Raw genomic sequence first — 14,490 nt, forward strand, 5'->3', positions numbered from 1 at the left:
GCAATTTAGACACATGTACTCAAGATCATATACACTTTAGGTAACTATAAACTCGTAAATCTCTAATTCTTAGAAATTATTGTAAGTATTAAAATGTCTCTTCAAATATTTATTATAAACATACATACATAATAAAGTATCCACATTATTCTGTTTCATTCATTTTAAGTTCTTTCAGAACGAGAGTCCATAAGCGGATAAAGTAAATTAAATTAGTCTGTATAGATTAATTGAATTTACTTTATCCACTTATGGACTCTCGTTCTGAAAGAACTTAAAATGAATGAAACAGAAGAGCCTTTCAGTGGATGGAGATTCTGTGGATCGTACTTTATTACGTATACAGATTAATTGAATTTACTTTATCCACTTATGGACTCTCGTTCTGAAAGAACTTAAAATGAATGAAACAGAAGAGCCTTTCAGTGGATGGAGATTCTGTGGATCGTACTTTATTACGCGTAATAAAGTACGATCCACAGAATCTCCATCCACTGAAAGGCTCTTCTGTTTCATTCATTTTAAGTTTTTTCAGAACGAGAGTCCATAAGTGGATAAAGTAAATTCAATTAATCTGTATACGTACGGGCTGTTTGTAAGTCCTGATCGTGTCAGAGCTGGAAATTAAAAATGAAAAGAACCACCATGAATTATGGAAAGCTTAAAATGAAATCGTAACAGTAATTTGCATCTGATTTCATTCCAGTCACATGCTCTGAATCATTTGCTGTCCTGTTAGTACTATACATTAAACGTGTAGCTATGCAAACAAAGCGTTGTAAGGAAAGGTCTTGAATTTAACAAATTCTTATTCATAGACAATGCATCTAAAGAAGAACATGGAGAAATATTTTGTACAACATTAAGAGTTGCACATTTCTATGTAAAATGTACTAACATATTACTCAAATCGGTGTAACAAAATTTCTTCTTATAAATTAAATCTTGTTAAGACTTTTAAGCAGCAATCAGTGAGAGTTTATCTAATTTTAGAAGCTGTTTATAAAATTTCGGGACTTAAAATGTATAAAGAAATTCGTTTTTCCTTAAATAGTCAGACACATTTAGTAATTACTGTTTGAGCGCCGAAAGCCAGAAAAGCTTTTTGAACCAGTAGGTCTAATATTTTTACCCGGAAAGACTTTGTAAACCAATGGGCTTAACATTTGAAGCCAGAAGACTTTGTAAACCAATGGGCTTAACATTTGAAGCCAGAAGACTTTGTAAACCAATGGGCTTAACATTTGAGGCCAGAAGATTTTGTAAACCAATAGGCTTAATATTTGTAACTGGAAAGACTTTGTAAAAGAATAAGCTTAATATTTGTAGTCGGAAAAGACTTATAAGCCAATAAGCCTAATATTTGTAATCATAACAGCCTTAAGAACCAATAGGCATAACTTGTAACAAGAAAAACCTTGTAAACCAATACGCCTAATATTTTTAATCAGAAAAGTGTTGTACATTCATTGGCTGGAACTCTGTACTCTGAAAAGGCTTCTAAACCAATAAGTCTAATATTTGTAATAAAATTCATGTTAACCGCAGGTGATTATTTTAATACTTTTTTGAGTGATTGATGGTTAGGGAACATATCTTTGTTTCGATATTGCCTGTATCTTTTGGTATTTGTTTATGTTTCCGTCTTGTCCCGCCAGGCTTCTTTTTATCCATTAGTAGTACGCTGCCAGCCAATTAAATCTTGCATTTCTCTGGTTATTGTAGTTGCGGTTATCTGTGTGTAAGTCCACACTTAGCAATATCAAACACATATATAAATCAACTTTCTCTGTGAGTAGTTTTAAAATTATATTTTCATAAGTATCATCTTGTAACACATTAACATTCAATCATTTTTTTTTATGCTTTGTGCGGATTTTTTTCGGTTATGCACAGATTGTTCTTGTGTGGTTTTACCGGCAGGTTAATAGGTATTTCTCTGAAACTTTTTTTTCTAAATAACTTTCTCATATTATGAAAAACACAATTAGTCTAATTTCAAGAATATAACTGTATATATATAACTGAAACAAAGAAAAGCTTGAGATTTATTAGTTCTTAAGACTAACAATCAGCGTATCATGACCATAAGTAAGGGACCCCTCATGACCGAGAATGTTAAAACACTTAAAGGCTTAGTTCTAACCTATCAATACTAGTAATTAGAATAATACAGATAATTTTAAGTTCAGTGTAATCGTTACTACATTAACGATCTTGAAGTATTAATACATTACTGTCGTTGTTTACATTTGTCTCCAATAGTTGCTGCCATTTGTTTTTGTCGCAAAGCTAACCAGCGGGCTAACTGTGTTCTGTCCAACGAGTGGGATATTAGCGTTGCAAATCCCTAAACTAACCGATGACTCATCCATTCAATCACGTATTGAAGAACTAAAGTATACCCTTCAACAGTGAAATGTGTTCTTCTCACAATAATGATAATGAAACTCCTCATCTCATTAACCCAACTGGTTATTAGTTTTTAATAGAAACTAAGCAACCAAATATAAAACAATTTCCCGAATATAACAGTCCAGACGAAGCCAATAAATGTATAAATAGGGAAGTTTTCAAAAGTTGTTAATTTCGACTTCAATCGTATTGAGCTGATGTGTATACAAACGTTGAAATTTTATGTGCGACATTTATTTTTGTTCATTTGCAAGGATTATTAAATTTATGGTCGAATTTAACGATTCTTATGCTATTACGTTTTAGGGGTCGCCAAAGTCATAAATTATAAATGTCTTGTAGGTTTAGTGCATAAAGACAAATTCAGACTCTAAATAAAATACAGCTGATGAAAGAAGAGTATCTCAGGCTAGTGTACAATACGTATAAAATATATCACTAGGTGGTGCTTTGACTAACTTAGGTATACAATAAGCTTAAGTTATCATCTGTATATTTTTATTTGTATGATAATGACCTAAGAACTCGTTACGCCCCACTATTTATATTATAAAGATGTATAAATAGTATATGTTTGTGTGTGTGTGGGTGGGGGGGGGTTATTAACTCAAACTTAGATGTAGACGAAAGAGTGCGTAACTGTAATTAAATTATCAGTTTTATATCTTGTTTTCAAGGTTAATGTTCTTAACTCAAGTTTTAAATATACATTTATTTGGACCTATGTGGCGGACCATAGCTTAGTGTTTAATGAAACGCGTAATGGATTATGAATATAGTTGATTCAATGTTCGCGTTTCTTTACCGCAAAATTAGGCTCCACATTTTGCGACCGTGGGTACATTATAAAGTTGATGATTAAATACCACTATTCGGTTTGCAAGAGTATACTAAGAGCTGGCGATGGGTGTTGTCAACTAGCTGCCTTCCCTCCAGTCTATCAGTTCAAATTTAGGAACGGCTAGCTCATATATCTTATTTATTTTATAACGTAACTGCCTTAGTTATCTTTGAATAATGGCTTATTTATCAATACATTAATCCTATGTTTTAATTTCAGACAAAAATGAATTACATCACAACTACTTGCTATGTTATTTTGTAATGAAACGATGCCACGATACCGTTCATTCGGTAAAATATTTCTTGTTACTCCTTGAAGTAGTGTTCTCTCACCTAATGAGGTATGTACACAGAGTTTCTTAGATTTTAATTGTTTAACATCCAGAGATGTTAATGATGTCAGAACAACCTTAGGGTTAGTTATTGCTGATCAAGCACGAGATCTAATTAACGTCTTCTTGGGGTCATAAGTTCTTGTCGTGTAGCTTCGAGAAACACTGTCAGCATTGGAAATGGTGTGCATCAGTAATCTCCATATACATGTATATGTAACTCCATTGTTTTGAAATTATTGCATTACTAGCTGGAGAACCCGCCTCCTGGGCGGAAATTATGCAAATTCATGATTAATGAAAGGTTATCTTAGGAAATGAAAAGTAGCTTCCCTTATACGTAATTGTAAAAAACTCAAAAACACCCATAAAAACTACAGAACACAAAATGTGAAATCGCACCTTCGCGTGTATTTCGGCATAGACCCAACAAACCTTCATGCCAAATTTGGTGAAGATCCATCAAAAGGGGGCGGAGTATTGGTAAAAAAACACGCAAAAACGATCATAAAAACGGAAAAACTGAAAATTTGTATGTACCCCCGCATGGGCCTAATGAACCTTCATACCAATTTTGGTAAAGATCCATCTACACCCTGCGAATTGTCACACTGCTTGAACAACACTGTTTCAATGTGAAGTGGATAAAGTTGGTGCAGTGTAATCTTTTATAAGTTTCTACAAATCAGGTATAGGGTAAAGACTTAACAGCATATTAATTTATTCTGACACAATATTATATATATATACAGAATATCTAAAATGTGTGTCATTTTAAACATATATGTTGAAATGTAGAACAAAATGGATTATTACATTGACAAATCTGGAATTTACTGTGATATACAATATCCACAGGAAGTAAATTAATGTATGTCATATATATTTATATATAGTGAGAAAGAGATTTGTACACTAGAGATCCTTATGCATGGACTTACAACAGACAGTACTATTATAGTTGTATAGATTCAGGATACCAAGAAACCTCCAAACAAACACTAACATATAAATATCTTCGGCAATGTGAAGTAGACCATCTGGAAGACTGCTTAAAAATATTGCCATAAAAACCTTTGTTGGTGTATATCATTAAACTTCTAGTGCATGTTCATTATCTTCGGCAATGTGAAGTAGACCATCTGGAAGACTGCTTAAAAATATTGCCATAAAAACCTTTGTTGGTGTATATCATTAACCTTCTAGTGCATGTTGTTGGTGTATATCATTAACCTTCTAGTGCATGTTGTTGGTGTATATCATTAACCTTCTAGTGCATGTTGTTGGTGTATATCATTGAACTTCTAGTGCATGTTGTTGGTGTATATCATTAACCTTCTAGTGCATGTTGTTGGTGTATATCATTAACCTTCTAGTGCATGTTGTTGGTGTATATCATTAAACTTCTAGTGCATGTTGTTGGTGTATATCATTAACCTTCTAGTGCATGTTCATTATCTTCAGCAATGTGAAGTAGACCATCTGGAAGACTGCTTAAAAATATTGCCATGAAAACCTTTGTTGGTGTATATCATTAACCTTCTAGTGCATGTTCATTGTTAGGAATATAACAGAATATAAAAAGTTTCATAATACGCGCTAAAGCACACATTATCATTAACTCTGATCAAAGCAAACTGCCTAGATATATCAGAACTAAATATTAACCCAGTAATTATGATAGTTCATTTGATATACTGTTTCTACTTATATTGATAAGAATGTATTGATTTATCAGGTGATACCCTCGCTGTTATTGATATTTTAGGCTGCGATCCCAATAATACCTCATGAGGTTTGGAGATTTAGTTTAATTCAAAGTCTGTGTACTAAGATAGCAATGCCAAGTAATCTTCATACTAAAGATAAAGATATTATATATATATATATACATATATTAAATAATTTAATCCTACAATCAATAAAACTAGCATTAGAGAAAAAATATATAACTTACTTAAAATCTCATAAAAACTAATCGCTTGCTTCAGGTGTTATCAGCGACTTCCTGTTCCTTGAAGAACAGGACATAATTATACACAAAGTCTTATATAATGTTCCCTAACAATATTTAATAACCAATGATTATCGTTCTCTGATTATGAATCGGAGAGTTTATGGTTCGCGGCTCGCTCCCACAAAAAAAATAATATTATGCAATATTAATATAATGCAAATTGTCTCCGCTACGTAATCGCAACATGGCGACTTTTGACACCAGAAAAATCTTTTAAAAAATAGAGAAAAATCAAAAACTCTCTACATCACTCCCTGAGACCTACAAGAAGGCATTTTTGTACCAAATCCCATTTAAGTTGTGTGACGTACATATGAAAAGTTCAATAAAACCTGAAAAATTCCAAAATTCTCTGTATCTCTGTTTGAGACTTGTAAAAAAAGTATCTTTGTATCAAATACCATGTAAACTGATCGAAACAAGACTAAGTAACTCACAAAACTCTGGGTTTATTTAACCCTATGAAACCCCTAAAATGACCAAAAATGGGAGTATCCCACATTTTTATATGTATATGTATGAGATGTAAAAAATATCTTTGTACCAAATCCCATATTAATTGGACAAAATACGGTGGAATAACTGTCAAAAAACCGTAAAATTATGTTTTTATGTCTTCTTGGCCCACTTTATAATTATTAAAAATGGGCAAGTCTGCCATTTTTGTTTGTCAATGTGTAGGGCCTGTAGAAAAGTATCTTTGTGCCAAATCCCATATAAACTGGTCAAAATATGGCCGAGTAATTGAACAAAAATCCCAAAAAATATGCTTTTTTGTGAGCTTTGACCCTCTAAAAAGACTCAAATTAGGTAAATCCAACTTTTCATAAACTATTGTTTTGGGGCGCTTACAAATTTATGTTTATGCCATTTTTCATCTTGATTCCGTGACCACAGAGGAGCCCACAATATACATCTTTGGGTTGTTTGACCCCAGGAAATCGTTAAAAGGGTCTAAATAGTAGACCAAGGTATAACTCTGCCAAGTTTCAAGTCAATCCACCAAGAAATGAAGGAATAGTGGTCAATTGAAAAGCGCTCGTAAGTTAAATATAGTCAAAAAAAGAAAAACCAATTCTACTAAACACACCATGATCTGTATATCCGAGACAAATAATTCAATATCACTTATCTGCTATACAGATAGTCAATTAAATAAATACAATACTCAAAAGAAGACTTACAAATACTAACAATAAATGATTAAGTTATGAATATATGATTAACCATAATGGACAATCTACGTAGGCCTTTCTATACTATAAGGAATCAAAGAATAACTCTTACCATTTAGTCATTAACCCGTTGTATACTTGTATGTCTTCTGCAAGTGGGCAAGCAATGTCGCTCACTTTTATCCTATGTTGCACTACGAGGTTCTCTAATCCTCTTAAATTTTTATTGTTTTTTTATGTTTGACACCGTGACACACAACAATTGTGTCTCATCCTTTCGTTCCTACTTTTACCACGACACTCGCTTGTCCTATTTAATTATTTATTATTTTCAATTTTGATTCTATATCTTTCTTTTTTCTTTCCTCTTTATTAAGTTTTGTACAGCTCGAATATGTTACATTCTTATCTTCTAAGCCTCAAATGTTCCATTCGCCTGCTTTCACTATAGCTTTAATTTATCTTTTTTTCTTTATAGTTACTCGAATCTTTTTCCCTCTTTCTCTAAATTGTCACAAAACCCATTTTATCTTATATTTATATCATTCACTATTTCGTTTTTGAACATCAACCTTCTTCAGGTTCCTTTCCAGGTGTTAACTCCATAGTTTTACTCTCTTCTGATCAATAGCCGAAGAACCCGTTTGAAATGAAGTTTTTTTTTCCATCTGGTTTTTCTGGAGAACATTTTATCAAACGTTTTGGAGGAAACTTTTCATAAATCTCTTTTTAAAACCTACTCTCCCTCTCCTCAACTTTTGCACTATATTTCTCTCTAAACATCTTTCTGTTGAATTTAATTTTTAGAACAGCATCTCTTGTCGATGTTCGTTAAGACGAAAAACCAGAACCAAAATAACCGAGTTTTTTCTCAAATCAACAATGCAATACAATTCCTGTTAAGATAAAATGAATTTTAGATTCAACAATTCATTTAACTGCCCGTAGACAACAATCCTACTGTCATAGTGTATTTGTAGAAATGAAAGACAAAAATATTGTTTTTTGTTTGTTTATTGTTTATTCTTTCTTTATAGTCCAGCTTTATTCACACTTTACAGTCCAGACTTATTCTTTCTTTATAGTCCAGCTTTATTCACACTTTACAGTCCAGACTTATTCTTTCTTTATAATCCAGCTTTATTCACACTTTACAGTCCAAACTTATTCTTTCTTTTTTCTCTATATATTTTCCCATGTTTGGCACCATTATATCCAAATAACATTTCTTAATTTTTCGTTCCTATTTCTTTTTCACTATAATACTTGCTAGCCCTATTTAACTATTTATTATTTGCTATTTTTGATTTAATAAATTTCTGTATTCCTGTTCAGCGGTGAGCTTGGGGGTCTATAACACTGAAATTCGAGGCTCGATTTGTGTGGTGAGCACAGCACAGATGGCCTATTGTGCAGTTTTGTGTTTAACATGAAAAATAACTATACTTGCTAACTTATTTTGCTGTTCCCGTATTTAATACTACACCCGCAAGATTAGTCTAATATTTTATTATTTGCTTCTTTGACATTGTGTAAATGTAAAACTTGCGATTACTCCTTCTTTAGAGATTTCAATTTTGCTGGCTCCCCCCCCCCCCAATGGCTCAGAGAAAAATTTGAGAACTTATAACACCAAAATTCGGGTTTCGATTCCCGCGGTAAGCAGAGCTTTACGTTTAACAACAAACGAAAAATATTTACCACAACATTCCTTTTTAATTATCGCTTGACTCCTACCTATATGTCATGACTTTCCCTACCCCAATTTAAGTAACTTATAATTTTGTTTGTGTTTTGCTTCTTTCAGAATTGTTCCCCTTCACGATGGATCAGCGGTAATGTTACGACCTTATGATACTAAAATCTGGGGTTCGATTTCCCGTGGTGGACAGAGTGAAAGTAGCCCATTGTGTATCTTTGCTTTAAGAAAACAACTTGTTTCGGAATTTTCGAGCGAAATAACACAAAGCGAGATACGTGCACAGCCACCTCTATGTTTGAATTGATAGATTAGAGGGAAGGCAGCACTCATAGTCAACTCATGAGCTCATTTTGTTGGACCTAATAGTGGAATTTGATTTTCACTCTTATAACTCACTCAGAGTCTCAGAATACTGAGCGCCTTTTAGCGGAAATGGGATCAAACCATGAACCTTCGGATTCACAGTCCGAACATGTTAACCACAAGACCACGCTTGGCCTAATGGCGATTGAAAAAGAAAAAAAAATCACAGAAGATTTATGAACAACCCACAATGAAATATAATTGAAAGCTTAAAACGCATTAAAACAACAGTTTTTTCAAAGTCTTAGGGCAGATAAAAACATGAGTACACTGTACACAACAGTTTAAAACCCCCCACTTAGTTATCAATTTTTTTATTGCTTTCTTTGATATTTTGTGAAGAGAAATTCCGAAACGCTATTTTTGTTGAATTTGCAAACATGCCTTCCAAAAAACGCAGAATATTCGAATATTTGCGGTAATATTGTGATGATCGCATACAAATCGTTGTACCCTATACGATTGTCTAATCTATCAACGAATACTTAAGACTAATTATAATCGGTTACTAATCTTATTTTTTAGTTACTAGATATCAGTTAGTAACTAGATTTTACCCTACTTTCCTGTTGCTAATCTACTACAGTCTCCAGGAAAGTCCTGAGAATGACTATTTCTGTGGTGGTAGTGGCCGGGATTCGATCCTGGGTCTTCTTGATAATTATAGGACACTGACATTCACAATGATGGACTATTTTGTTGTTAACTGTTTGCCCCGAAATAAAGTTTAATTTTTACCGAAATCTGAACGCACACGTTAATGATGTATTGCTTAATAAAACAATTGTGATCTTAAAGCATAATTCGACTGTGTCACTTAGCGTTAATTATCACGTAAATAAAATGAAAATTGTGTATGTATAACTTACAAAATGTGCAGATGAAAATGTCAGTATGTTCTTTATGAAGCATTGGCACAATAAACAACAACAACAAAAAAGAAATACACGCCTACATTTAAAACAATTTCTTGAAATTGTATATCATTGCCTGCAGTCAAGTGATATAAGTTAAGTGTCCTAATTGTTTGTATTATTGCCTGCAGTCAAGTGATATAAGTTAAGTATCCTAACTGTTTGTATTATTGTCTACAGTCAACACTATAAGTTAAGTGATAACAAAGAAGTAGGAATTGTCTGTAGTCAAGTGCTATACGTATCCTAGTTGTTTGTTTTATTGTCTGTAGCCATGCGATATATGTTTCATAACTTGATAAGAGCTGACATCTGAAAACTAGAGTTGTAATTTTACAAAGAGTAACTACATAAAAGCTAAAACAATTTTCTTTCTTCTGTTCAAATTACTGTCTCAAAATTTAATATGGTTATAGAAACATTGCTAAACTTGCATGTGAATATATGGATTTTCCAGTGATATTATGCCATAAAACTACAGTTAAAGGTTTCTAGAGACTTTATTCCGTAAAACCAATTAATGAACCTTTCTGGCTTAATTATCTCAAGGTAAAAGTTTATTTCTGAAAGTAATGAGACAGGTTTTCAGGAAAATGGCAGAATGCGAACATAACAAACCTTTCAATAATCTGCTAAACAGAGTTTGAATGATACTGACCTTCATTATCGTCATTCTTTATGTGAAGGTCCTGAAGAGTATAAATATCCGTATTCCATGACTCTAACAAGGTCAAGTTAAGGTCCTGAAGAGTATAAATATCCGTATTCCATGACTCTAACAAGGTCAAGTTAAGGTCCTAAAGCGCATAAATATACGTATTCCATGCTCTAACAAGGTCAAGTTAAGGTCCTGAAGAGTATAAATATCCGTATTCCATGCTTTCACAGGGTCAAGTGAAAGTCCTGAAGCGTATAAATATACGTATTCCATGCTCTAACAAGGTCAAGTTAAGGTCCTGAAGAGTATAAATATCCATATTCCATGCTATCATAGGGTCTAGTGAAAGTCCTGAACAGTATAAATATATGTATTCTATGCTCTAACAAGGTAACTTTTCACTCTTTCTTTTTCTTGAAATTGAACCATTTTAAATGCAAACAAGAGCAAACACGGTGACAAACGTGCGCTGGGTTCCGGATTAAATCGGCTTGGAACATAGCACACAGCATGTTATTCATATTCTAACATTGAAAAATCTACGTGAACTGCGTTTAAGTAAAGCTACGTCAAAACACGAAAAAGAACAAACAAAAAATAATAAAAATGGTGAAATGGAATAAGAAAACGAAACATATGTCGATTTATAAAATGTAGGGACGAAAATATTTTATTGTTACATTTTAGTTCCATGAAACAGTAAAAAAAAAAATCCCCGAACTGATTTTTATTGTTAGTATTCAACACACAACGGGTAAAGAACAAAGGACAATGTTATCGGTATCACAGTATAGATGGCCCAAGATGTTTAGTTGGGGCTTGGAGCCAGTGTTGGCCATTAGATAATTTTCACACTTAGAGAAAAAAATATTATTTTTCAAGAATTTTAAAATTGTTAATTAATTTAACCACAAATAATTTTTATCTGTAAAGTATTTTCAATAATATCTGTTCCTAATCGTTCAATGTAATGGTAACAATGTCCAAAAAAATAACAAAAAACAGAACATTCTTAACTAATGTTTCCATTCATTTGAGTCCCCCAGTAGGACAGCAGTAGGTTTATGTTTGTTTGTTTTGAATTTCGCGCAAAGCTACATGAGGGCTATCTGCGCTAGCCGTTCCTAATTTAACAGTGTAAGACTAGAGGGAAGGCAGCTAGTCATCACCACCCACCGCCAACTCTTGGGCTACTCTTTTACCAACGAATAGTAGGATTGACCGTCACATTATAACGCCCCCACGGCTGAAAGGGTGAGCATGTTTGGTGTGACGGGGATTCGAACCCGTGACCCTCAGATTACGAGTCGAGCGCCTTAACCACCTGGCCATGCCGGCCTACAACACTAGAATCCGGGCACACTTAATTTCAATGTAATTTTGCGGTACCAATGCGCTTCTTACACCATTGTCATTACGTTTGTGCCACGAAATGGACATCATTTATTTATCCTAAGGTTGTTGTTGTTTTTAGATATTTTAAATGAATGTGCTGATAATTAGTGCAAACTTTACCACTTTAAGAAAGATATCAACCATCTAGGTAGAAGACTACAAATGTTTGAAACTAAAAACGGCGTTATTTATAGACCGGTACACACCATTGTCATTATGATTAAGTGTAATCGATGGGACAACCCATTATATTTTGATGTTATTGGTATTTAGGTACGTTATTTTCAACTATTATATTTTGATGTTATTGGTATTTAGGTACGTTATTTTCAACTATTATATTTTGATGTTATTGGTATTTAGGTACGTTATTTTCAACTATTATATTTTGATGTTATTGGTATTTAGGTACGTTATTTTCAACTATTATATTTTGATGTTATTGGTATTTAGGTACGTTATTTTCAACTATTATATTTTGATGTTATTGGTATTTAGGTACGTTATTTTCAACTATTATATTTTGATGTTATTGGTATTTAGGTACGTTATTTTCAACTCCGGAACATTATTATTTATTTATTTACATATTTTGCTGCTAACGTACGTGGTGTCCGGAAATTATGTTAACAGAAAATTCTGTACTTAAAATATAATGTATATTCGAGAGAGTCCCCCGGCGACTCAGCGATAAACTTGTAGGCTTCTAACGCTATAAATCGGAGTTCCATCCCCGCGGAGGGCACAGCACAGATAATCATTGGAATGTCTGCGATTTATACTGCTGGAAACCGGGTTTCGTTACCCGTAGTGGGCAGAGACAGATAGCCCTTTGTGTAGCTTTATGCTTAATAACAAACAACAACAAAATAACAACGCTTGGAAGGTTATTCGAGGAATTTGGGAATAAGTTACGAATATTTAAAAACGGAGACTAAATGACACAAATTAGCGTTTTTCTGTACAATAGTAAGAACACACTTATTTTCTACTCGTTAATTTACTATTGCATACCAAAATGATGTAACTATTGACATTAGATTTTTTAAAAACTAAAGTATTTAACAAACTTTAATAAATTAATGTGGATATTCAATACCGAGAGGTGAATTTACACATTGTTCATTGAATCTTGGTACACTCACTACCAAAATTACACGACACGATTATTTAAACATTTATTTACTTATTTTAGTTAAGCCTGTCATTCAGAAGTCACAACATAACTTGCAAGTTGCTGGAGAGAAGGGAAGACCTGTACAGATCGTGTGTCAAGCAGAGGCAGCGCCAAACGTAAGCTTCGTTTGGACCAGAGATGGTAGATCTATTCCAGGAGAAGACACTCTGAAATTTTCACAACAGGATATCAACCTAGGAGGTTCGGCATGGAAGAGTACCTTATTTGTCAATGATGTAGGGACCAGTGAATTCGGAATTTATGAATGCACTGCCGAAAACGATATGGGAAAAGACGTTGTTCGGATAAAGCTGAGGGAAACAGGTCAGTATACGATTTTGTCATTTATATCAAATGTGCAATTGTAATTGACAACTATGGGGAGTTCCTTTCATAGAAGCTTTTCTTGTAGCTTTTAATCTTCACCAGTTTCTACAAAAGGCGTTATTTTCATCATCCCAAAACATTAATCAGACGAATAACAAGAGATTAGCACTTGTAGTTTTTTCTCAAGTTAAATTCCCGTAAAATGTTTAAATTCACAATTACAAATGCAGAAAAATATTTTAATTTCCTTTAGAGCGTCTTAACGTTACACTTATAAATGTAGACAAACACGTGAATTTCCTTTAGAGCGTCTTAACGTTACACTTATAAATGTAGACAAACACGTGAATTTCCTTTAGAGCGTCTTAACTTTACACTTATAAATGCAGATAAGCATTTCATTTTTTTGTAAAGCATCTAAAAGTTACAATCACAAATGCAGACGAGGAATCAGTTTCTCTGCTAAGCACTTTTCTTTCACAATATGTGTACCTATCATCTTGATATCTTTGTTAAGTATTCATGCTATTCTTCTACGGTATTTCCAATGCAGACTATTTGATCAGATATGTAACCTAAGTGAATTAAATCAGAAAATGATATTTTGAAACTTATATACTTGACATAAAAGGTTCTCAATACAACTTTTATACTTTATAAAGGTAAACCAGACCCGCCCAGTGATCTCTTTGTGGTGAACGTCACTCACAACGCGGTGTCGTTGTCTTGGAAAGCAGGTTTCAATGGAGGCTTTCAACAGCAGTTCAGAGTACGGTTTAAGAAAAAAACATCTGAAGAATACACTTATAGTGATTTCATAGCTGGGAATGCCTCAGGAGCCATTATCAACGGCCTGAACCCCCAAACAGATTATGTCTTTGAAATAATGTCCCGAAACGTTGTAGGCGAAAGTGACTACAGTGAAGAAGTCGCATACATTAAGACCTTAGGTAAGATAATAGATAATTATAATACACCGCGATAAATGTTTGCCCGTAACGTTGTAGACGAAAGTGACTACAGTGAAGAAGTCGCATACATTAAGACCTTAGGTAAGATAATAGATAATTATAATACACCGCGATAAATGTTTGCCCGAAACGTTGTAGGCGAAAGTAACTACAGTGAAGAAGTCGCATACATTAAGACCTTAGGTAAGATAATAGATAATT

General features: G+C 33.3%; 1 protein-coding gene across 1 annotated transcript; it reads left to right on the forward strand.

Annotated features, from left to right (window-relative positions):
* Positions 1–12,942: 12,942 nt before the first annotated feature.
* LOC111087547 (nephrin-like) lies at positions 12,943–14,303 on the forward strand. The gene is made up of 2 exons (XM_022394529.1): positions 12,943–13,315; positions 13,981–14,303. The coding sequence occupies exons 1-2, from the start codon at positions 13,276–13,278 to the stop codon at positions 14,301–14,303; spliced, it is 363 nt and encodes a 120-aa protein (XP_022250237.1). The 5' UTR covers positions 12,943–13,275.
* The last annotated feature ends 187 nt before the right edge of the window (positions 14,304–14,490 follow it).

The sequence above is a fragment of the Limulus polyphemus genome, unplaced genomic scaffold (assembly GCF_000517525.1).
Source record: "Limulus polyphemus unplaced genomic scaffold, Limulus_polyphemus-2.1.2 Scaffold2280, whole genome shotgun sequence".
Lineage (NCBI taxonomy): Eukaryota > Metazoa > Arthropoda > Merostomata > Xiphosura > Limulidae > Limulus > Limulus polyphemus.

What these genes read in the sequence shown, in the direction of transcription:
- LOC111087547 (XM_022394529.1), top strand. Translation starts at nt 13,276, where the DNA reads ATGGGAAAAGACGTTGTTCGGATAAAGCTGAGGGAAACAG. An exon ending in GATAAAGCTGAGGGAAACAG is followed by an intron (nt 13,316 to 13,980) that starts GTCAGTATACGA and finishes TACTTTATAAAG; the next exon opens with GTAAACCAGACCCGCCCAGT.